This window comes from Chiloscyllium punctatum, chromosome 11 (genome assembly GCF_047496795.1).
Source record: "Chiloscyllium punctatum isolate Juve2018m chromosome 11, sChiPun1.3, whole genome shotgun sequence".
Classification (NCBI taxonomy): domain Eukaryota; kingdom Metazoa; phylum Chordata; class Chondrichthyes; order Orectolobiformes; family Hemiscylliidae; genus Chiloscyllium; species Chiloscyllium punctatum.
In genome coordinates, this window is record NC_092749.1 from 29,957,063 (window position 1) to 29,983,009 (window position 25,947).

General features: G+C 40.9%; 1 protein-coding gene across 2 annotated transcripts in view; it reads left to right on the forward strand.

Annotated features, from left to right (window-relative positions):
- Positions 1–25,947, forward strand: part of fmn2b (formin 2b) — a 482,131-nt gene that overhangs the window by 173,004 nt on the left and 283,180 nt on the right. For both annotated transcript variants that reach the window (XM_072580571.1, XM_072580572.1), the window contains one exon: positions 7,393–7,537. In XM_072580571.1, the coding sequence (XP_072436672.1) occupies positions 7,393–7,537 (145 nt within the window). The remainder of the gene's footprint in view (positions 1–7,392; positions 7,538–25,947) is intronic.

Below are 25,947 nucleotides of genomic sequence, written 5' to 3' on the forward strand. Positions count from 1 at the left end.
TTCCCTTTCCCCGAATTAAATATTTTCCAATACCATCTCTTCCTATCCCTTTCCTTGAGTATAATAAGTTCAAGAAATGCTCTCCTGCCAAGAGATCTGACACCTGACCTGGTGTTCGAGGTGAGCTGCTGGGATGGATTGGTGTTCGAGGTGAGCTGCTGGGATGGATTGAGGATTGGCTGTCTAACAGAAGGCAGAGAGTTGGGATAAAAGGTTCTTTTTCAGAATGGCAGCCGGTGACGAGCGGTGTCCCGCAGGGTTCGGTGCTGGGGCCACAGCTGTTCGCATTATATATTAATGATTTGGATGAGGGAACCGGGGGCATTCTAGCAAAGTTTGCCGATGATACAAAGTTAGGTGGACAGGCAGGTAGTACTGAGGAAGTGGGGAGGCTACAGAAGGATCTAGACAGGTTGGGAGAGTGGTCCAGGAAATGGCTGATGGAATTCAACGTGAGCAAGTGCGAGGTCTTGCACTTTGGCAAAAAGAATAAAAGCATGGACTACTTTCTAAATGGTAAGAAAATTAATAAAGCCAAAGCACAAAGGGATCTGGGAGTGCTAGTCGAGGATTCTCTAAAGGTAAACATGCAGGTTGAGTCTGTAATTAAGAAAGCGAATGCAATGTTGTCTCTTATCTCAAGAGGGTTGGAATATAAAAGCAGAGATGTACTACTAAGACTTTATAAAGCTCTGGTTAGGCCCCATTTGGAGTACTGTGTCCAGTTTTGGTCCCCACACCTCAGGAAGGACATACTGGCACTGGAACGTGTCCAGCGGAGATTCACACGGATGATCCCTGGAATGACAGGTCTAGCATATGAGGAACGGCTGAGGATACTGGGATTGTATTCGTTGGAGTTTAGAAGATTAAGGGGAGATCTAATAGAGACGTACAAAATAATACATGGCTTTGAAAAGGTGGATGCTAGGAAATTGTTTCTGTTAGGCGAGGAGACTAGGACCCGTGGACACAGCCTTAGAATTAGAGGGGGTCATTTCAGAACAGAAATGCGGAGACATTTCTTCAGCCAGAGAGTGGTGGGCCTGTGGAATTCATTGCCACGGAGTGCAGTGGAAGCCGGGACGCTAAATATCTTCAAGGCCGAGATTGATAGATTCTTGTTGTCTAGAGGAATTAAGGGCTACGGGGAGAACGCTGGTAAGTGGAGCTGAAATGCGCATCAGCCATGATTGAATGGCGGAGTGGACTCGATGGGCCGAATGGCCTTACTTCCACTCCTATGTCTTATGGTCTTATTGCCAAGCACCAAATCCAATATGGCCACCCCTCCGGTCGGCCTATCTACATACTGCATCAGGAATCCTTCTTGGACACAACCTGGGGGAAAAAAAACTGCTCCATCCAAACTATTTGAACTAACGAGGTGCTTATCAATATTTGGGAAGTTAAAGTCACCCATGACAACAACACTTTTACTTCAACACCTTTCCAAAATCTGCTTCCCAATCTGCCCCTCAGTGTCTCTGTTGCTATTGGGGGTCTGTTGAAAACTCCCAGTAAAGTGACTGCTCCTTTCCTGTTTCTGATTTTGTCCCATACTGATTCTATAGACAAACCCTCCTCGACTACCTCCCTTTCTGCAACTGTGATACTAGCCCTGAGTAGCAATGCCACTCCTCCACCTCTTTTATACCTCACCCCATTCCTTTTGAAATATCTAAACCTTGGAACATCCAACCAACATTCCTGACCCTGTGATATCCAAGTCTCCGTAGTGGCCATAACATCATAGTTCTAAATACTGATCCATGCTCTGAGTTCATCACTCTTATTCCTAATCCTTGCATTAAATTTGACACACTGCAACCCATCACACTGACTGCACCTTTGCCTTATCAAGTGCATATCAAGATAGCCTTGGCTGAAAAAAATTAGGGTGAATTCAGAGATTCTTTTAAATAGATTAAAGGAAAAAGAATAATTAGAATGAGAATAACAACCCTCAGGGGCCAAAGTAGGCATGTATGTGTAGAACTGCAGGAAATTGGTGAGGTCCTCAATGAATATTGCTCCTGTATTTACTATGGAGAAAGACATGAAGACCTGGGAATTTGGGGAAGTTAATGGTAATATCTTGGACAGTCCATTATCACAGTAGAGGTGGTACTGGATGTATTACAATGTACGAAAGTTCTGGATGTAAGTTTGCTGTCTGAGCTGGAAGGTTCGTTTTCAGACGTTTTGTCACCGTGCTGAGTCACATCAGTGAGCTTCCGGTGATGCACTAGGGTTATGTGCTGCTTTCTATTTGTGTTTTCGTTTCTTTGGGTTGGTGATGTCATTTCCTGTTCTTTTTCTGAGGGTTGTAGATGTAGTCCAACTCGATACAGTTCCAGTTGGAATGCCATGCTTCTAGGAATTCTCTTGCATGTCTCTCCTTGGCTTGTCCTAGGATGGGTGTGTTGTCCCAGTCTAAGCGGTGTCCTTCCTCACCTGTATGTAAGGGTACTAGTGAGAGTGGGTATGTCTTTTTGTGTCTAGTTGATGTATGAACGTAGATAAATCTCCTGGTCCTGACCAAATGTATCCAAGAACACTGCAAGAGACTAGAGAATAAATTGCAGAGGGCTTGGCTGTTACTTTTGCATCGTTGTTAGCTACGGGTGAAATTCTGGAAGACTGGAGGGTAGCGAATGTTGTGACCTTATGAAGGTCTGCAAAGAAAAACCTGGAATTAAACCTATAACATATGTTACGTGAGAAGATTCTGAGAGATAAGGTATACATGCATTCAGAAAGAGAGGGTTTGAATAGGAGTATTCAACATGCTTTGTGTGTGGGAGATCATGCCTCACAAATTTGTTAGAGTTCCTTGAAGTGACTAGGAAGGTTGATGAGAGCAGGGTGATAGATGTAGTCTCCATGGATTTGAGTAAGACCTTTGATAAGGTTCCACATGGTAGGCTGCTCTGGAATGTTAGATCGTATGGAATCCAGGGGAGATGGCAGATTGGATGCACGATTGGCTTGATGATAGGAAGCAGAGGGTGATACTGGAAGGATGCTGGTCAGACTGGAGGCCTGTGACTAGTGGAGTGTCTCAGGGGTTGGGCCCATTGCTGTTTATTATCTATATCAATGATTTGGATGAGAATATCAAGGTATGATTAGTAGATTTGTCCATGATACCGCCTATTTTAGTGTCATCTACAGTGAGACCGGTATTGAAGTAGGACCTTGATCAGCTGGGGACATGGGCCAAGCAATGCCAAATAGAGTTTAATACAGGTAAGTGTGAGGTCTTGCATTTTGGAAAGTCAAATCAAGGTAAGAGTTTCATGGTGAATGGTAAGGCCTTTAAGGAGTGTAGTGAAACAGAGGAACCTTTGGGGTTCAGGTGCATGGTTCTCTGAAGATACAGGGCAGTGAAGAAGGCTTTTGGCACACTGGTCTTAATCAGTTAAGGCATTCAGTATAGAATTTGGCAAGTTCCATTGCAATTTTACAGGATGTTGGTGAGGCTGAACTTGGCAGATTGTGTTCAGTTTTGGTCACCTTGCTATAGGAAGGGTGTTATTAAACTGGAAAGAGTGCAGAAGAAATTTACAAGGATGTTGCCAGGACTCAATATTCAGGTTATATGGAGAGGTTGGACAAGCTAGGACTTTTTTCTTTAGAACGTGGAAGACTGAGGGGGGATCGTCTTGAAGTGTATAAGAGGCATGGATAGGGTGAATGCACTCAGTCTTTTTCCCAGGGTTGGGAAATGGAGGATGAGATGGCATCAGTTAGAGGGAAAGAGTAAAAGTGAATGTGATGGGCTTTTTGTTTTACATCAGGGGTGGTATGCATATGAAATGAGCTGCCAGCAGTAGTGGTTGAGGCAGGTACATTAACAACATTTCAAAGGCATTTGGACAAATACATGGAAAGGAAAGATTTTAAAACTATGTCGGCCAAGTGCTGGGAAATGAGGGTTTGTGTGGCTGGACATTTTGTTCGGCATGGACTAGTTTGGGCCCAAGGGCCTGTCTCTGTGCATGGTCTCTATAGTACTATCAAATTACTGTTTGTACTCTCCATTTTCGACATGAAAACCCCTGATTGGTGTTTAATTTGCCAAAGAATCCCACATACACATACACATTACGACCCCCTCTCTGCAGGACTGCAGTTGTTATCTGAAACCATCCACACTCACTCCCTGATTCACTGAGTCATAATATTTGAGTCACTGTCGAGAGATGGTTCCCTCCGTTTTTTGAGAATCCTTGCACTGATCTTCCGGAATAAGGTCCTCATTGATTTTTGCATCCCAGTCTGTCTAGCACAAGTCTCCTGGAGTCTTTAGTTTACCCACAGGATTTGTCCCTTTTAACAGGAACCATGTTGCCTCCCATGCTTTGCCAGGTATTTTTCAAGGGACCAGCTGCTGTCTTTTTTTTCTACAAGAGCTCTTTTCCACAGTCCAAAATTCTAGTCAATGGTGCTCTGTACACAGTAAAAACAGTTTCTCTTGTTTTTGCTTTCGGATATGAATATTTCGTGACTCTTTAGTTGATCTCGACAAGGGCCGCTGCGTTTTTGATACACAGGTGTGTTATTGCATAGAAATCCAAACAGATCACATGATTCATTTGATTTTACCTTTATTTTAAGGAGGGCCCAAAGTGTCATACAAAAGCTGACAGTCGCAACACCAGGGCAGTCGAGTGATTAATCAGAATGCACTGATTAGTCAGTGAGCTGAGGAAGAATCAGAGCTAGCATAAGGAATGTTCACTTTTTGTAAACAAAGTTATGACTTGCAAGGGTAGCGGAAGTAGATTGAATAGTAACATTCAAAAAATAATTGAGTAAATACCAGAAGGAATCAAAATGAATGTTTTGGAGAATGGGCATGGGAATTTATTTATTAATGGGGTACGGGCTTCTCTGTCTAGGCCAGTTTTGCCCATTCTTAATTGCCCTTGCAAAGATGAAGTCCAAGTGGTAGTGTCACTACCTCTTGAGCTAGGAGCCCTAAATTGAGATGGTGTGTAATATCATCTCTGAGCAGGTTGGTTAGAAAATATCCAAAAAGGTGAAGGACTCTAACTGTTCCCTTCCATGTAATGTAGGTACACCCACAGGAATGTTCTGGAAAGGTTGCAGATTTTCAAGGTGCTTTAAAAGGAATTTTGGTGAGTTGTTGTAGTGTGGTTTGTAGATGTTTCACATCGTGCATTGCTGCTGAAGCTGGAGTGCACCTTGAAAGTGTTTGTTGTGTTAATCGAGTGGGCTGCTTTCTCCCTGTCAATCTGAATTAGGTTTACCGTCACACAGGTACAGTGAAAAGTCTACAAGTTGCCACGTTTGGCACCATCTTGGGTACAAAGCAGAGAAATAAGAATAAGAAAGTTTAAAATAGATAAACATTACAGTCCTTCCTAAAAGGAACAAAAACAAAGAAGCAACTGTTAACAGATCAATACCACTGTCTGTAAGGGTCTGGCCATTCTGGTCTTGCACTCCTCTCAGTGCTCAACACTGCCCCAAAAACAATCCCCACCAACTGCTTTGGGTGTGACCTTGTCCCCACTGCTGCCCTCAGGCAGCTTGCTGTCATTGCCTTGCAGCCCGATCATGTTACTCTTGCCACTGGTCACATCAGGCTGCTGCTTTTTGCCGTTGCTGCTGAACAGCACGTCTTTTTAAAAAAAAAAGGAAGATGAAAGAGAAAAGGTAAAAGAAGGTCATGTTTGTTGATGACACTGCCATCTCCAGCACATCCATGTAATTCTATTCCCTGCCCTCCTCTGTACTAGTCTCATCAATCCCCTCTGTACCTTATTCCAAGTCTTCACAATCTTTCAAATGTGTGACACCTGGAACTAGTCACAATCCTGTCGCTGGGGGATAGGATCATGACACCAGTGCTACGTAAAGTTGATTAATCGGCTGTAAGGAGTGGAGAGTATTCCATCGCACTGTTGACTTTTGGTTATGGTGGATAGGCTTTAGGGAGTTAGAACTTGGCACAAAATTCCCAGTTTCTGATCTGCTCTTGGAACCGTTGTATTTATGTAGCTTGTCCAGTTCAGTTTTTCATCAATGGTAAACCTGACGACATTGATAGTAGAACATTTAGTGATGGTAGTAGCATTGAATGGTATGGAGTGATTGATTGATTGGATTCTCCTGTTGGAGGTTGTCACTTCCTGGCCTTTGTGTGGCATAAATGTTACTTGCTACTTATCATCCCAATCGGAATGTGTCCAGGTGTTGTTGCATTTGGACATGACTGCTTAAGTGCCTGGAGTTGTAAACTTTTTGCTGAACGTTACATAATCATCAGCAAGAATCCCCATTTTAGATCTTCTAGAGGGAAGATTACAGCTGAAGATGGGTGGGCCGAGGATACAGTTATGAGTTTTGATTTGGAGTCGGAGAGGCGAAGGGTGTGGAAAAGTCTTTGCTGTTTCAGATTAGCCCAAAACAGTGGAAAGTGGTTAAAGTTGTTGAACAATAATTTGAGTCCCAGCATATCATTGCTGGATTTGCTTTAGGTAGTGTCTATACGTAATCATCTTCAGCTGCTTCAATAAGACCTTAACAGGAAAGCTTCAAGAGACAATGGACTGTTATTATTTTCTCCATAATCTACACTTGTGAAAATTTGGGCAATTTTGTAAATTTGCAGTATTGGGAGTTTGAGCAGGAGATCCAGAAATGAAGTAATGATCCACACAATGCTTTCAGCTGCAGATCTACTAGCAGCTGCCATTTCAGCTCCAGAATTCTCAGCAATTTTTATTGCTGCCTAACTATTGCTTTACATTCCATTTTATCTAAAGTGAATGCAAATAAAATATTTTGCTGCATTGCTCAGTTGATAGTTTAGCTGTGAAGAGGCTTTTTGGTAGAATCCCAGATTCAGTTTTTTTTTAGTTTAATTCCATATATTTCTGTTTTTTATTTTCAAAAGAAAAAGTGAAATGCTAAATAGCTAATTATTTTTTTCCTGACAATATGTCCCGACTGCTGCTGTTTTGGAAGTAGTTTTTGTTTGGTGTTGGATATCATGTTCAACATCTGCGATCTATTCTGTTGAGGCATGATGTAATGACTGGAGAATTACCAGGGTTTAATCTGCAGCCGGCTGCTGGAAACACTTTCTTAAAAGTCTTTAACCTGAAGAGTTTTTTGATCGATTAGTGAAATAGCAATTGCTGGTTTCCCATTACATTGTCCGTTTGCAAAACTTCCTTGTCTCGATTAGGCCGAGATACTAAAATAAAGCATTCACCTTACAACTGCCCACGAGTGCCTGGAATGATATTCCTTAAATAATTTGCAAGTCAGCCCTTGATTGTTCTTCAAATCAAGAAGTTTTTGATTTTGAGAATATTCCTGATCTAAAGCGAATGTTTATTTTGTTTTATATAGGGAAACGGAAACCTTGCCAATTTGGGCAGCACTTGAAGAGCCCTCCATTAATATCCAAGAGCTGGAAAATTACTTTTCAAAATCGGCTGTCAAGGAGAGGAAGAAGCCGATTTTAGATACCTACAGCAAAACAAAAACCAAACAGGTAATGATCTTCTCCTTCACAGACATTTTTTTTTGGAATCCCTACAGTGTGAAAGCAGGTCCTTCGGCCCAACAAATTCACACCAACCCTCTGAAGAATAACCCACCCAGACCTATCCACCTACCCCTAACTTAATGCAATTAACCTACACATCCCTGAACACTATGGCAATTTAGCATGTCCAATTCATCTCACCTGCGCATCTCTGGTTTGTGGGAGGAAACTGGAGCACCTGGAGGAAACCCACGCAGACTGGGCTCATGTACAGTACAATACTAAATATTGCCTTTCTTTCCAAAGAGCAAATAATCTTAGGTTAGGTATGTGTGGTAGGCCATTTGAGAAGCTCTGGGGAATGAGCACAGCTGAATGTAGTTGAATTTTTCCCTTTCCAATATTGGCTGGTCACCCTGTTTTTCTCTCATTGTTTTGAAATTTCCAGCATTCCAATGTTGATGTCTCTGGACTAACCCAAAGTTTGAATATGCCTGCATCCGAAATGCCCTGTTTCTGTCAGTCATCTCTGTCAAGACACACTGACATCTGATGAAAACACATGGAGGCCACACATGCTCAGTTAAAGATGGAAACCCCTAAGTTGCTCTTGATGGTTCTACGCCTTCCCATAGGGAGAGCTGTTGAGCCACCCCCAATCCCCCACCCATCTGCCAGTCTATAAACCAGTAGAAATCACAACTCTTGAAAATCTGCCTTTAAGCTATTTGGCTCAAATGTAAAAGTATCTTGATATTGTTTAGAGAGGTGCTCTGGATTTTTGAAGTTGATGTTAGTAATGAACGCCCACATTTTCCCTGAGGAAAGTCAAGTTTGTGGAATGTCATTTCTCAATGAAAAGTATATATTTTTCAAATATTTTGAAAGTCTAATATTTCAACTTCTACCCAATCCCTTGTGTATATTCGAGCGACTTATTTAATTCTGTGAAAATTTCTGATTCACTGATTTGCTGTCGGAGAATACCTCAATGTGGTTAATCTGTTTAAATGTCACCCAAGTTACTGAACTCTTGAAGAACCCATTAACTCCGAGCAAGGGTAGGGCTGATATCATGAAAGGGGGAGACCTATACACTCGATCTTTGCAGGCAGCTTTCTTTTGAGGTTAGCTGGCATCTTTGTTTCACTTCTGTCAGAGCCCTTAGGCTTCCCCTTTAATAGAAAATCTTTTAGTTTCGATGAATGTAACAATCGAAAATGGAAAGTAACAGTTTGAGATGTGATCTTGTTCATTCCTTAAGCTTCCCCTACCCTTCTCTAACAGAAGTTCCTCTGTGACTGATGTTTCAGTATAGTTCAAAATGTTTCTCATTGTGGCATATGTAAGTATATCGCACTGAGCTGCCAAATTGAATATGCGGCTCTTAAATAGTGTTATGTGGTAGGAATCATTTTCCCAATTTCCTTCTTTTTCCCTTCCATTATGGATGTTTTTCTTGATTGGTTTTTTTGTAAGGGTAGATGAAATGGCCAAGGAGCTAAATAGTACGGGCAGTTTCAAGATCAGCAGACCTCTCTACAAATATTGATCAAACACCTGAAGTAAAAACAAAAGCACCAAATAATGAACGATGTCATAGTCACTTGGAGATCAGGCTGGACAAGATTCTTGGTGTTTCACACTGATGGTTGTGACTGTCCTGGAGCTCCCCCTCTCTTGCACCCACGTTGCACACCGAATGGACTGTAGCGGTTCATGAAAGTGAGCTCACTGCTACCTTCACATGGGTAGCCAGTGAAGGTCATACTTCCTTAATGATTTTCTTTAAAGCAGCCCCTCGCACATACATGAGAAACTGCATTATATTCCTGAGTCAGAAGAGTATTGATGATGAAGCTGTTTTGTAGCTTTGAAGGCACCATCAAATATCTTCTTTTGTTTATGGATTACTGAGGCTCAAAAGAGGGACAGGCATCTCTGTGGAAGGCAAAATAGCCCTTTGACACTAGATATTCAAGTAGGTGGAATGTTCCACACTCCCCCTCCCTTCAAGATTTTGAAAATTTAGACTATTCAGTGAACAAGATTTTAAGTCTTTATGCATCATTCATAATGAGGTAAAGAAATAGGTAGTTAAGATGATTCTGGTAAATCCACATGGGTGCCAGTTAGGAAGAAAATATAAAGAAAGATGTAGTCATATGCTTGAGTGTATTAATACTCAAATGGAATTCTGGGTTGAGCAGTGAGGCCAGGGGTTTTGGAAATATAAAAAGTAATTTGGATTCTAGGTTTTGCTGTAGTAAGCAGAAAAGGTAAGTGATTTTATTGGTAGAAGGGTGAGTTAGCTAGACCATTTTTATCAATGTTGTCTGATCATTTCAGCATTATGCTGAGTTTAAACTACTACATTTATTTTATGTTGGAATTAATGCACCTGATTATGCTTGTCTAGTTACCATTATTCGCAATGTTAAGACGCTGATGTAAATTACTTGAAGATCATTTCTACTGGAAACTTATTGACTTAGAAGTAAGATGTTCAACTGGCTATGCAATTATGCTCATCTAGTTAATTAGGTGAAAGAAATGTGATCTCGACTGGTATCTGTTGGTCCGCTTTGATCCTCTTGATAGTAAGCAAATCAAGCTCACTCTTTACTCTTGCCTTGAATTGAGTCATGCAGAGATTTGAACTCCACTTTTTATAACAATCCTGTACACAGTCTGTATTGTCGCACTTTTTAGTTTACACAAAGCCTATTACTGCTTTATACTGTTTAACATGTTGACTCACTCACTCATTCAATTCAAACTTGATTTTGCATGATTATTGCCTCTTGATTATTAACAGTCATATTAATGATAAACTCCGTGTCTTTAGGATGACTTTAGTTGTGATCTATGACCAACTGATAGGGTGGAATATGAAAAGGTTGTCAATATCCAGCCCAACTTTCCCTTTCCTCTTGTGACCTCTCTGTAACAGGGCAATTGAGAAAATGACTGGAGAGATGATGAAAACTGAGGGTAAGAACCATGTGAGTTGGCAAGCATTCATGATAGATCGAAGGGATGAAACTCTGTGAATGAAGTAATGGAAATGGCAAACCGATTGGAAGAAATTGTCAAATGGTTTAATGGGAAGTGTAAAAGATCAGCCATGAATAGAAAAGAAGAATATCATCTTTCCAGTTTCAGGAAATGTTGTGTGACTGCTTCTGATTCAGAAGTATTTTGCTCCTAAAATATATCAAAACTAGTTTGGATGGAGTGAAGGGTGGTCTTGAATGGTTGAAAGAGGAAACTATCTGCTGTTTTGTAACAGATGGCAGTAATTTTATAAACTGTGCACAGGATTTCAGAAATTCATCTGTTCCTTGTGTTGGAAAGAGATTTCCAGAGGACTCCCAAATGAGAACTTTGCTAAAGATGGAAGCAATACTGTTGTTGGTTTGAAGTGCAGTCAGGAGACCTTCAGAGTCTTTTGCATTAAGTATTGTGCTTTTTAAAAAATGTTTGGCTGCATGCCCCTTTGTCAATTGAAGATTCCCAACATGTTTTGTTGGCGGTTTCGTGTCAATAATAGAACTCTGCCAGTTCAGGCAGTTACATTGCTTGAAAATAAAACCAGAAAACGCTAGCAATACTCAGCAGGTTAGTCAGCATCTGTGCGGGGAGGGAAAAAATGTCAAGTCTCTAATCTTGCATCAGAGCAGTTGACCAGGTTCAAGGAAAATATTGTTTGACATGGCATGAGAGAGATTTTAGTGTTCCTCTGCCTATGTAGGATGCAACCATACCAATTAGTTTGAACAATTTGTGGAATGGGTTATTTATGTCTGGTGTGATCTTGAATCTCTTAACATGATGTCATTTGGAATGATGATTAAGAATATTTTCCACTAAAGGGTTGCCAATGCTGGGCTTATTCCTGGAGATTTCATCCACCCACTCCACCTCCTGCTTTTTACACTAACCAACAGGTAATTCTGTCTGTGCAGTATACCGATATCATCAAAACATTGAAATGAGGAACTGGAGTAGGCCATTCAGCCCTTCATGATTGCTCTGCCATTCAAGATGGTCATTGCTGATCATCCAACTCAGTACGCTGTCTCTGCTTTCTTCCACATACCCTTTGATCCCTTCAGCCCCAAGACCTATGTGTAACTCCTCCTTGAAAACATTCAATGTTTTAAATTCCACTGCTTCTGTGGTACAGAATTCCACTTCCTCACCACTTTCCGGGCGAAGAAATTTCTCCTTATCTCAGTCCGAACCCTTAGACCATGACCCCAGATATTGGACTCCCTAGTCATTGGGAACATCCTTTCTATGTTCTCTCTGCCTGAACCTTTTGGAATTTTATAGGTTTCTAATGAGACTCCCCCGCCAGAACATTAATGCTAACCAGAGCTGGAAGGGCACAGCAGGTCAGACTACAACAAAGGAACAGGGAAGTCAATGTTTCGGGCCAACTCTCCTCTTCAGGACTAGGGAGGGGAGCCCAGAAGTAAGTGGTTTTGTTTTTGGTTGGGGGTAGGTAGGGGCAGGGGGGCTGAGGTAAGTGTAGGTGGGATGGTGATGGGGGGGGGGGTTCTTCAAGACTCACATTTATTGACTCTGATTTCCAGCATCTGTAGTCATTACTGTCTCATAATCCTGACCAGTTCAGTCTCATTTTTTTGCATCTCCCATGTTAGTGGAATGCTGCAAATATGTTTTTGTTACAATGCTCTGCTTTTCAGCTCTAAGTATTATGCAATTTATTGGGAACTATTCAATGTCTCAACTCTCCATTTTGTGAAAGTCTTGGAAGGAAAATGGAATAGCTAGAAGCTGCATGAATCGAAGCACTCAGCAGACTTTTTGTTGTGGAAGGAAAATTAGTGTGTTCCTACTTCCAATTTTTTTCAGTTTGAGGAAAGGGTTACAGATGTGTTCCTCTTGGCAGTTCTCTGTCCAATCAGTCTCTCTGATCTGTGGTGTTCCAGCTAAGGTTAACCACTTCTGCTGTGCCTGCATACCAACCATGCTCCAACCAATCTGTGCCGTCTCCTTGTGCTGTATAAATTAATGTTCCCTTTCTAAGTTGGGTTTCTTGTTGGTCCTGATGAATGAAAGACAAGATGACGTTGCTAGAGATAGACCGTGTTTAAACCTGCCTTTTAAAAGGGCGAATTTGTTTCTTTTGGCAAGCTGACCCCTTTTAAACTTTGCCTTGATCAATTGGTTCTGTGGAAAGTGAAAGTTTGAAAAAGTTTGCCACTCTGTCATTTTTCTTGGATTTGCTGAAGAAGGGCTTAGGCCTGAAACGTCGATTCTCCTGCTCCTTGGGTGCTGCTTGACCTGCTGCGTTTTTCCAGCAACACATTTTTCAGCTTTGCTGAAAAGCAATCTAATGTCAGATACTTGATAAGAATGGGTGAAATCCTCTCTCCAGTGACAAGTCATATGTGGGTCGGGCCGCAAATGATGGTGAATCTGAACCCCACCCCTCTGCCAGAATGAAGGTCTGGGCAGGAAGCTCAACGGTCAAGCTTTCCTGCCTTGATGATGGCAGGGTCCCATAAGTGGCCAATTAATCACCACTTTAGAGCCTCCTCCCATCACTAAGTACTAATCCATCTGCAGCTGGGCCTCTCACCATCCGATGTGCACAGCACTAAAACAGTGTGGACAGCCATTGCCTCTGACTAAGATTCTTGGGCATTGTGATGTGGGCTAGGAACTGGAGTGACTCTCTGTCAGACAGCCGCCTTCTGTTATTGTCTCGCTCTTGCTCCCTCTCCCGTCAAACACCATCTCAAGAAGCACTTCCCCCTTGTCACCTCAGTACTTACCTGTGGGCCAGGATCCAGGAATCATTTCTTCATTTCAGCAACTGATATTAACCCAGATCTCTCTCAGTCTCCTAAAGATGCAGTGATGGGTGATCCTTAATTGATGCATCTGGTGAGATGATAGCTATGTCAGCTCCAGTAACAACATAACAATATTTGGTAACATAAAGGATTCTGGGCTACAGCTGAGCGATATGGATGTAAATTGCAGCATTATTCTTTCTTATGCTGCAAGAGGAATCCTTATAATGGAGCCCTTTAATATGTAATGGACCCGATTATGTTGCCAGATCACATGTCATCATTCAGTGATGATGCCACAAGCATGTGGCATGTTGGCACAGTGGTTAGCACTGCTGCCTCACAGCGCCAGAGACCCGGGTTCAATTCCCGACTCGGGCGACTGTGTGGAGTTTGCACGTTCTCCCCGTGTCTGCGTGGGTTTCCTCCGGGTGCTCTGGTTTCCTCCCACTGTCCAAAGATGTGCAGGTCAGGTGAATTGGCCATGCTAAATTGCCCGTAGTGTTAGGTAAAGGGGTAAATGAAGGGGAAGGGGTGGGTTGCGCTTCAGCAGGTCGGTGTGGACTTGTTGGGCCGAAGAGTCTGTTTCCACACTGTAAGTAGTCTAATCCCTTCACAGTATGTTGTATTTGAGCTGTGAAACTAGAAAATGCTGCAAACTTCCTCTTTTCTTTTTGAAAAAAAGTGTAATAACAAAAAGATATACATAGTCATGCCAAGGCATGTGCAGTCAATTTTAAAAGTACGTAACCCGGTGAAACTGTTAACGTTGTTAGCAATTCAAACTTCAAAGTAACATTTAAGGTTTGTCAACTCAGTCTGATCTGTGCACCTGTCTGAAGGGCTGTGGTGTTTTTGGTTGGGGTTAGCTGGTAACTTGGTTCAACATCCTCACACCATCTTCATCAGAGTTTTCTCCCCACTCCTGTGTGTGCATTAGTGGTGTGCCATAAATTGGTTTGAACTGACTTCAGTTTCTTTGGAATGTAGCACCACGATCAACAATGACTTCATATGATCTAGGCTGGAGCAGATTTTAAAGTCCTTGCAGATATCCAGATGTTTGTGATTAGCTTCCTGACTTGCACCCACTGCTCCGTGCCCATTTGTGGACTTCCCTATCTACTTGCTGATCATGCATCTCTCTGTTCTTTGTCTGTCTTTCACAGAAGAATGTCTTGTGTCTCAGAATGGATAGACAATTAGTTATGAAGCAAAGTCATTGACACTGCTGTTCTGGGCATGTTGTGCTGGTTATCACCACCCGCTTGAGTGTAACTAGAGATGTGCAGTAAATGCTGGCTCAGCCACCGATGCTCATGTCCCAGAGTGAGAAAATAAAGTTCATAAGTAGCTGGATATCCTAATTTAGTCCTCGGTGGTACACGGATTCATGTATGACGTTCTTGGATGTTGGATCCCCTTGGTATTCCATGGTCATGATATCTTGCTGTAGTGCTTTCGGTATTAGGATTTCCTTGCCTTTGAAAATAACTTACTGTGATATACCAAGTTCAACCCTGAATGACTCAATTAATGGATGTTCTCAGCAATTTCTTTTGTACTGTCATACCAGTCTTGGACAATAGCATTCTGCAACTGTTTGTCACTTCTCTTCAGTTGCTAATCGCAGATGTTCATAGGGCTCTGGCTGAAATGTAACAGCTGTATCTTGAGAACATCTTCAGTTTCATTGCCTGTAGTATCGGAGTACAGCAAGAGGAGCACCTTGCCACTTGGAGTGGGTTGGGTAGCCTGCTTAGTGTACCTAGATGTCACCTAGATTATATCAGACTTCAAAGACCTATCCTTACATCATGACTGTAAATGCTGAAAACATGGTGCACCCATTAGTGGTTTTGGCAGATCATTTCTCATGCCTTATGATCCATTACAGCAATTAATTCCTTATCGAGTAAGTAAGTGTGTAACCAGACAATTTTGAATACCCGAACTGCTTGAGAGACTCCAAGTTGGTCATTTTGCCACCCAATGGGAATTTCTTTCTGAGCATGTGCAAAGGGAGCCATACCATAGTGATGTCAGATCATGTGGAATGACAGCAAATCCTTGGTGTGTGTACAGCTCCTAGTAAAACCACCTCTCTTGCAATCCTCTACATAAAATAGTGTTATATGAAGCCTGTTGTTTTTTCGGTACCAAAATTTCATTTCTACATATGTCATTTAGAACATTGCTGTTGTTAGAATGCAAGCTTTATGCTGCCAGTTAAAATTTTAATCTTGATCCATCATATAAGGCTTGGATAGGGAAGACCTGGTGGAGAGGTCAGTAAGCAGAGGACAGATTTAAGGTGGCTCATGAAGAAAATATTTTCATTCTGATGGATGAAATGTGAAATCACTACCTCGACTTATCATTAAAGCCACCTGAAGCTGAGCAACCTATAAGGTTATGAACCAGTTGCTGGAATGTGGGAATTGGATTTAGGCCAATGTATTCAGCCAGTGGAGATACAATGGACTGAATTATCTAATTGGGTTATTACCTCCCTGTAGTTTTATTATACCCCTCATTAATCATTCATTTACTGTATTGCTCTCAATTGAGTGTCAGGTCACAGAATGGAATCTGACTTGTTATCCATTTAAGAGCTTTGAAAGGTTGACCACAGCGTAAATGACAAACATGAGCAATTGGAATTGATTGGAGTATGTAGTAGAATGTTGGGTTCAAACTTTATTTAGTCTACTTCTCTAAGCCTGCTACTTTCCTTCAGATGCTGGAAATCAGAAATTCCTGCTGAGCGTCAGTGCTGAAGAAGGGTTACTGGACCTGAAACATTAACTCTCTCTGCTTTCTCTCCACAGCTGCTGCCAGACTGGCTGAGTTTTTCCAACAGTTTCAAATTTACTTTCCTTCAGGATTTTCCCACCTTTTTTTTCTGTGATGTGTCATGATGCTTGTTGGATGGCAAAACTGAAACTTTTGAGCACAAGTGTAATCATTAATAAGTCAGTATTACGACCAGATTCTGAGCAGGATTTCCCAATTTAAAGTTCTAGCAAGGGTATCTCAAAACATTGGGCTCCCAAGTGAGGAGGGATCAACAGACCCCACTTGGTGATTGACTGACCCACCCACACAGTTGGTCACAATAAGGTTACTCTTAAAAAGATCTCTTCCCTTCTAAATACTTTCTGTTCCAAACCCAAATTAATTGTTTTAAAAGGAGCCAGTTTAACCAGGCTTCCTTGAGTTAACATATAGTAATTAATAAACTCATTATGTGTAAGAAGAAATAGAAAACAACACATGTACAGATTAAAAATAAGAGTCCAAAAGAAATGAAAGATCAATCTTTGGATTACTTGTGAAGAGTGGATGGTTGCACATGGTTGCAGGTGCAGTGGAGGTTACTGGTAGCTTTGAGGTTGGCCCTTGAATGGTCGATTTTTGAAATACGTAGCTTTGTAGGTGGATTTGAATCTCTCTTTTGTCCAGATTACTGTTGCCACTGATTTACTGACAGCATTGCGGGTGCAACAGCCTTTCCCCTTTTGCTTTACTTGCGGTGTTCAAAATGGCTGTTGTCAGAGCTGTGACCCTCATAGCGTGCACTGATGTCGGAATACAAGCGCATCCGTTAATTCTCTTGCCAGGACTGGTGTCTTTTTTTACAATAATCTTCAGGCAATGTTTGGCTATACATACTTTTTTTTTAAAGAAAACAAACATGTAATTGCAGTTTACATGTCTACAGATTATTTGGGATTATGATCCATGGTCTGGACTGTCAGGCTTCTATAATCTGTCATGGTGTTGGCAGGAAATTAATGGTAAATTCTTCTTCCATCACTAATTTCTAACTGCCGTTGAACTGACCTTTACTAGCATGTATTTTAACAACAATCTGAGAGTTAACTAGTCTATTTACAATGTAGGTATTCCATTTAATCTTGAGGTGACATTTCAATGCGCCCCCCCCCCCCCCCCCCCCCGGCCTTTCAACATTGCTGTTTATTCCTACTTAGATAACATTGATCATCTTTTACTGTCACTGCTCTTTTACTGCTCATTCATATCTGCTTGACTATTCCTATACAGTCTTGGATAGAACATGGAAAACTATCTTTTGCAAATTTTAAATCAACCAAAACTGTCTTTCCAAATCTTAAAAATCACACAACACCAGGTTATAGTCCAACAGGTTTAATTGGAAGCACACTAGCTTTCGGAATGACGCTCCTTCATCAGGTGATAGTGGAGGCCTCGATCGTAACACAGAATTTATAGCAACAAGTTACAGTGTGATATAACTGAAATTATAAATTGAAAAATTGATTCTCTGTTAAGCCTTTCATCTGTTAGGATACAGTGATAGTTTATCTTGGTTATCTGCACGTGAGGTTCACATGTCACCTATGTGCTCAATGACCTATATTGGTTCCTGGTCAAGCAATAATTTGATTTTAAAATTTTTAATTGCATTTTCAAGTTCTTCTATGGTCCTATCCTTTGTAAGCTTCTCCTCCTTCAATCCCATAATTGTCTAAAATGTCTGCATTCTAATTCTCTGGACTAAATTGCTCCATTATTGGTAGTCACGTCTTTAGTTACCAAGACCTGAAACCCTAGGATATTTTCTTAAAGTCCACATCTCTGACTATGTTTCTGGCCTTCTTCCTTGTTATCTGCTCGCATGGGTCAGTGTTTGTTTCCTAAGGCTCTTGTATAGTGCCTTAACATATGATTTCAGAGATGCTATTTAATTGCAAGTTGTGCACATGCTTTTTTCTAATTACGGTTCATGAACGGTGTCTTTGTAGGTCTACAATACAGAAAAAGACAATCAAGTTTACTTTGTCAAAAATAAGCAGCTCACTCTTCTAATCTCATTTTCCAGCACTTGGCCCACAGCCTAATGGACTCATTTGATCACTAATTTGGTGTGTGGCAGGAAGCAGAGGGTAATGGTGGTGCGGTGTTTTAGTGCCAGAAGCCTGTATCCATTGGAGTTCCAAAGGAAACAGTGGTAGGGCCCTTGCTGTTTGGAGTATATCTGCAGACTTGAATATTCAAACTTGAGTAGGGGAGGGTTAATGGGAAGTTTGCGGATGATACAAAGGTTGATGGTGTGGTCAATAGTGGGGGTGATAGCCTTAGATTGCAGGAGGATACAGATGGACTGATCAATGGTAAATGGAATTCAACTTGGATGTGTGTAAGGTAATGCACTGGACAGGACAAACAAGGCAAGGGACGACATAATGGAGAATAGGACACTTGGAAGCTTTTTTGAAAGAAAGTGTGAAATTTCTACTGGAAGAAGTTAGTATGTTTATTGTGCATTAAATAGAAGACTTGATAATGAGAGAAAAGGATAGAAAGTTATGCTAATGTTCAATAAATTGGAGGAGGAGCTTGGACTAAATCTACAACATAATTTATAAATCATTCTTTATAAGAAACAAACAACACCTTTTTTCCTGGAATATGGGAGGCTTTAGGGGTGACCTTAGAGGTTGGTCTGTAATCAAGGAAGAAATAGCTAGTCATCTGGATGGAAATTGTCACATTGGGCAGATGCAACATGAGTTCATGAAAGGCAGGTCATGTTTAGCTAATTTACTGGAATTTCTGAGGACATTACAGATGCAGTGGACAATGGGGAGCTGATGGCTGTGGTGTATCTGGGTCTCTCGGCAAGATGCTGCACAAAAGGCACGTAAGGCAAAAATGCACAGCATTATGGGTCATAAATTAGAATGGATAGAAGATTGATTAACTAACAGAGAGCAAAGAATTGATCAGTGGCTAGTGGTGTGCCTTGGATCAGTGTTGGAACTGCAACTATTTATAATTTACATAGAGGATTTAGAGTTGGGTAGTGTACACCGAGTAGTGTGTCAAAATGCACAGATGACACTAAGATGTGAGGTAGAGCAAAGTGTGCAGAGGGCACTGAAAGTCTGCAGAGCGATAAAATAGGTTACATGAGTCGGCAAGGATCTGGCAGATAGAGTATAATGTTGGTAAATGTGAAGTCATCCATTTTGGTAGGAATAACAGCAAAATGGACTATTACTTAAATGGTGAAAAATTGCAGCATGCTGCTGTGCCTAGGGTCCTTGGTGTCCTTGTGCATGAACCACAAAATGTTGGTTTGTAGGTGCAGCACGTAATTAAGAAGGCAAATGGAATATTGTCCTTCATTGCAAGAGGGATGGAGTTTAAAAATAGAGGTGCTATGCTACAGCTGTATAGGGTGCTGATGAGGCCACACCTGGAGTACTGTTTACAGTTTTAGTCTCCTTACTTGAGAAAGGATGTACTAGCACTGAAGGAGGTGCAGAGTAGTTAACTAAGTTGATTACAGAGTTGAGAGGGTTGGCCTATGAGAAGAGATTGAGTAGACTGTTCTAAATCCCAATGAGTATAGTCCCAAAGAGGGGATATATTTTAGAAACATAAAATTATGAAGGGAATAGATAAGATAGAAGCAGGGATGTTTTTTCCACTGGAGGGTGAAGATTCAAAATAAGGGGGAGCAAATTTAGGACCGAGTTGAGGAGGAAGGTCTTCACCGAAGGGTTGTGAATCTAGAATACCCTGCCCAGTGAAGCAGTTGAGGCTACCTTATTGAATGTTTTTAAGACAAAGACGGGTGGCATGGTGGCTCAGTGGTTAGCATTGCTGCCTCACACTGCCAAGGACCCAGGTTCAGTTCCAGCCTTGGGTGACTGCCTGTGTGGAGTTTGCACATTCTCCCTGTGTCTGTGTGGATTTCCTCCGGGTACTCCAGTTTCCTCTCTCAGTCCAAAGATGTGCAAGTCAAGTGAATTGGCCATGCTAAATTGCCCATAGTGTTAGGTGCATTAGTTAGAGGGAAATGGGTCTGGGTGGGTTACTCTTTGGAGGATTGGTGTGGATTTGTTGGGCCGAAGGGCCTGTTTCCACATTGTAATCTAATCAAAGCTGGATTGTTGATCATTGAAAGAATTAAGGGTTATGGTGAGCAGGCGGTTAAGTGGAGCTGAGGCCATGAAAAGATCGGCCATGATCATCAATGGCAGAGCAGGCTTGAAGGGCCAGATGGCCAACTCCTATTTCTAATGTTCTTATAAAACCATAGATAACGTGAGCAGCCAAGATCTTTTCTCCAGAGTAGGAAAGTCCAAAACTAAAGGGCATGATTTTGAGGTGAGGACAGGAAAGATTTAAACGAGATCGGAGGGGAAATGTTTTCGTGCGGGGGGGGGGGGGGGGCGTATATGGAACGAGCTGCCTGAGGAATTGGTAGAGGCAAGTACAATTAAACAATTACAAAATTTAAAAGGCATTTGGACAAGTACATGGTTAGGAAAGCCTTTGGAGTGATATAGGCCAAGCACCGACAAAAGGGACAAGTTCAGTTTTGAAAATCTGGTCAGCATGGACAAGTTTGACCGCAATTTGTTTCCACACTGTCTCTGACTCTATCCTCATACTGTGCAACAAAGTGTATTTCTAAAGTTTCCAGTTTGTAAAAGTTTTGGTTTTAAAGCTTGTAAAAGGGTAGGCTGTTGATGATCTGAGCACGAAAGCTTTTACATTTACCTTGACTTTTTGATTTGATTATCTGTAGAAATTGCATTCGAGCTTTGGGTTTTCTTAAGTAGATGTCAATTCAGCATGTCCAGACCATTTGTCAAAGAATGCTTAACATTTCCACAAGCAAGACTTTTTGCTACTACAAAAGTTGTTTGAACATCACTTTGATGGAGTATTTGAACTTTTTTTTTTCTAAACATACTGAACCTGTTGGTTAAGGAGATGTGTTGAAAAGCTAAACTGTTCCAGGTGGTAACAATGAAATGAAGCATGCTGAAAACCATTGCTGTATAAATAGCAGGCCATAGGTAATCTGAAAAGTTGTTTTGATGTTTCTGGTTTGCTTTTTGTTTTTAAGCTACTCATGCACTAAATGACATTGACTGCACCCTGCACATGAATTAATTGAACCCTGTTAATTTAGCCTAATGACTTGTACTGACAGTAGCTGTTACTGAAGAGTAACTGGGGAATATACAAAACTATCCCCTACCAAAGGAGGCTGCATTCTACTTTTTCATTTTAAAATTACAATATCGAGCCCTGTTGTAGCTCAATGTAACTTGTTACATTTGACATACATGTGAACAAAATGCAGGTATAGCCTGCTTTGCCACTCAATAAAATTATGGCTGAACTTACCAGGTTGAATCTGTCTTTCCACCTGTCCCAATAGCCTTTTGCCTCCTTGTTTAACTGAAGTCAATCTGCTTCTGTCGTAATATTCAAGGGCTCTGCTTTCACTACCTTTTCAATATAATACAATACCCTTTTATTGTCACTTGTCCTCCATTGTAGGAGTACAGTGAAAAGCTTTTAACATGTCTGCCGCCTTATGGTGACATCTTAGGTACAAGTGCTGAGGTCCAAATCTTGCATACAGCAGAGGAATGAAAATAGTTGAGAAATAAGTTTAAAAATAGGACAACATTAAAGAGTTGACATTACAGTAAGGTAGGAAATTTCAAATAGATGAAGGAAAAATAAAAAAGAGCAGGGAAGCACCCTAATCTGCCACCATCTTGACTACGGAGAATGAAAGTTCCAAAAACATACACCCCTTGAGGGGGGAAAGAACTTCACCTAATCTCTGTTTCAAATATGTGCCCCTGATTTTTAAATAATGATCCCTAGTTCTAGATCAGCCATCTACCATTCAAGACCTTGTGCTTTAATCAAGTCAACTCTTCAACTTCTACATTCCAGCAGGTACAAGCCTAATCTGTCCAACCTTTTCTCTTAAGACAATGGCCGTTCTAATTATTAGTCTGGTAAACCTTCTTAGAACAGTTTCCAAGGTACTTGCATTCTTCCTTAAATAGACTACTATTGGTGCACGGTACTCCAGTGTGGAAATTACCGGTGTAATGGAGCATAACCTTTTCAAATTACTTCTCAAAAGGCAAATTCAGTACATCCACCAGTTCTGTTTTTCTCTGCTGCCTGTGTTACCTCCCTTGACTCCAATAAATTGGTCAAAAATGACTTGGCTTTCACAAAATCACCTTGCCACTTTTTCCTACAATAGATTTTAAGCTAACTAGCCTGTAACGTCATGCCTAATGCCTTCCTTCCTGTTTGAATAAGGGAGTTATATTTGCTATCTTCCTACCTCATGCATCGGTCCCAAATTGAGAGAATTTTGGTAAATTTCACTAATAACGTTAAGACCCCAGTGTGAAGTTCATCAGGATCTGGCCACCTGTAAGCCGACAACTCCAATTACTTGCTTGGTATTGCTTCTCTCATGACTTTTAATTTTCCTGAGATCCTCCGTCTCTTCCATTACCTGAGTTATTGTTGCTGTTGGCATGTCACTTGTATCCTCTATAGGGAAGACTGATGAAATATACTTGTCTGATTCATTTGCCATTTGCTTATTTTCCATTATTAATTCTCCAGTCTCACTTTCTATAGGCCAGAGTTGTGTTTTTAATACTTATTTGAAATATTTACATGAATTTTTACCAGCTGGTTTTATATTTCTGATTAGCTCTTTCTTCTTCTATATTTCCCCGTTCTTAATGTTTGTTCATTCTTTGCTGCTTTTTACGTTGCACGCAATCTTTTGACCTGCCATCTGTCTTCATGTAATTATATGTATTTTCTTTAGTCTGGTTAAATATTTAACATTTTCTAGTTTAACCTTGGGTTGTTTTAATTCCACATCATGCCCAACTACCACCTTCCCTGCTCCTGTTATCTCAGAGACATAGAAGGTGCAATACTCTCTTGACTACTCATTGCCCTCCTTAGCCCCTGGAACAGCACTTTGTGTACCTACACCACACGCACTGCAATTAGAGTTATTAGAGATGTGCAGCGTGGTAACAGACCTTTCGGCCCAACTTGTCCAGGCATCCTAAATTAATCTAGTCCCATTTGCCAGCATTTGGCCTAAATCCCTCTAAACCCTTCCTATTCATGTACCCATCCAGATGCTTTTAAATGTTGTAATTGTACCAGCCTCCACCACTCCCTCTAGCAGCTCATTTCCATACACACCCAACCCTCTGTAAAAAAAAAAACGTTGCCCCTCATGTCATTTTTATATCTTTCCCCTATGTCCTTTAGTTTTGGACTCCTATCCTGGGGAAAAGACCTTGGCTGTTCATCCTATCCATGCCCATGATTTTATAAATTTCTATAAGGTCACCCCTCCGCCTTTGATCCTCGAGGGGAAAATAGCCCCAGCCTAACCAGCCTCACCTTTTAACTCAAAGTTGTTAAAGAAGGCATTTTACCACCACCTTAATAAGGGCAAATTAGGATAGTTAAGTGTTGGTCTCACCAGCAACACCCGTATTCTCTGCATAAACTTTTTAAAGTGCGTGTAAATTGTGCATGGAAGTGGAGATCTCTGGATAGTAATGGTTGAAGTATTTGATCATCATTCCAGGTCATAATTTGTGTTCTGCTACTTGAGGGCTCATATGGTCTACTCCTGCTCTTATTTTTCGTGTTATCTTAATATGTGAATTATTATTGCTAATTAACTATAAATACCCTGCAAGATTAAGACCCATACATGATTGATGATAACTATGATTTGGTTTGACTAGTGTTATTATGGTTTCTTCATAAAATTGTAGCAAATCTTAATACTGCATGTATTTAATGTTTTGCATGCAATTAAGTCATATCTCTGCTAGTTTGGAACCGCAGGTTGGCTTGTGATTGAGTGGAATATACAGTTTATTCCAAAGATTGTATCTTAATTTCTTTTAAAGGGTTAGTGCACTCTGGAATAAATGGTACTTTTCAGCAGCATAAATGCATGAATAGAAGAGAGAGCAATGGAGCCGTTCGAAATTGTTCATCATCTTTGTTGTCTAGTTCTTATAATCAAGCATAAACATTACACTAACATTGTTTCCTTGTTTCTATTTAGTGCATAGATTAATTAGCAAATTAAATAGACAGCTGAGATTCTAGAGATCTAAATGTGCAAAATCCCAATGAGTCTTCTTGAATTGTTTATTATAAAGTGTAATGTATTTACAAAATTATAAAGGATTACACAACTCTGGAGAAAGACACAAGGGCAAAATTAATAGGTGAGCAGGGCTTTGAGTGGTGCAGAATGTAAACATCAGAGGTTTGGATCAGCAGATGTGTACAGAGGCTGGGAAATACAAGTGTCAGGTCTGGAAGAGAGAAAGTTTATGTTTGAGAGTTTCAACAGCAGTTGAAGTGTGGGATAGGGCTGTCTATAGCAACCTCCGATAATGGAAGGAAATGCAGCTTGGGACCAGATAGATTGCCATGGTTATGCATATCCTGAATCAGCCTGGTGGAAGGGTTGGGGGAAGGAACAAGAACGGATAGAGTTTGTGGAAGCTGCCATGTCATCTCACCCCTGCTAAGTGTAGAAAAATACTGAACTGGTTATGAAGCCACTGTCATAATAACATCTATCCAAATGGGCTGAGTCAAAGTGTGGCACTCTGCTTTCACTTTGGTGTTGAAACATTGCCCTTAGAGCAATATTTTAACATGTTTGTTCATGTGTTGTGGTCATCACTGCCAGGGCCAGCAATTACTTCCCATCTCTAACTGCTCCAAAGATGGTGAGCAGCCTTTGTGAGCCACTGCAATCCTTTGGGTACTTGGACATCCACAGTACTGTATGGTCGAGAAACTGAGCTGGTTGTCTCTTTGTCTTTTGGATTAGGGCAATGCCAGGTCACTTTTTTTTTGTTATTGAATCATTCTTTGAGATTTTATGCAATCGAATGGCTTGCTGGACGATTTTATAACTGAACATGGAAAATCTGTGCCTAGAATTATTTGCACCATGCTCAAAGATCCAGAGAAGATTTGCCATGAGCTTTTCAAACATAACCATGGTAGCCTGGCATTTGCAGGGAATTTACTGTGCTATAATTGACCTTAGTTGAAGCTCCCTGGATTTACTATAGCAGTATCTTGGTATATGCCTGGTTTCTGTGTTATCAATATGAACTGACCTAGACTGCTTTAGCTCCACTCAACAGGAGGGATGCTAATTTTATTTTAAATCAATTTCAGTGGGCTTTGTGTTTAATTTTAGAGTATGGGATTTATTTCAGAACTATGTTCATTTGCTTTTCTGCCAAATTCCAGGCTTCCATTTGTTAATTTGTGCCGACAACTTTACAGTCAATTGAAGACTAAATAAAGGGATCATTATATACAGACTGCAAATTACTGAAGGCTGTAGTCTACTTTTATTGTCCAGAAAAAATAAAATCCATAAACTTGATTGTGTACTGCATATGTTCATGGCATGGTGAACAATTCACAGCTGGAAAATCATGAAAAAATGGTTGGGAGCATTTTGCTCATTTTTTCCCAAAAAACACATCCTCTGGACAAAAGTCTGATGGACAGTGTATATCAATATTTACTTTATGTGGAGACTGAAGTAGACAATTGCTTTTGGATAGATGGCTTTGTGCAAGTCCAAATAAGGGCACTGCAACTTCAAAGCTGGCTGTACTATGCAAGTATTCGTGCTGAGCATAATTGCCTGATTTGAGTTGGATGCAA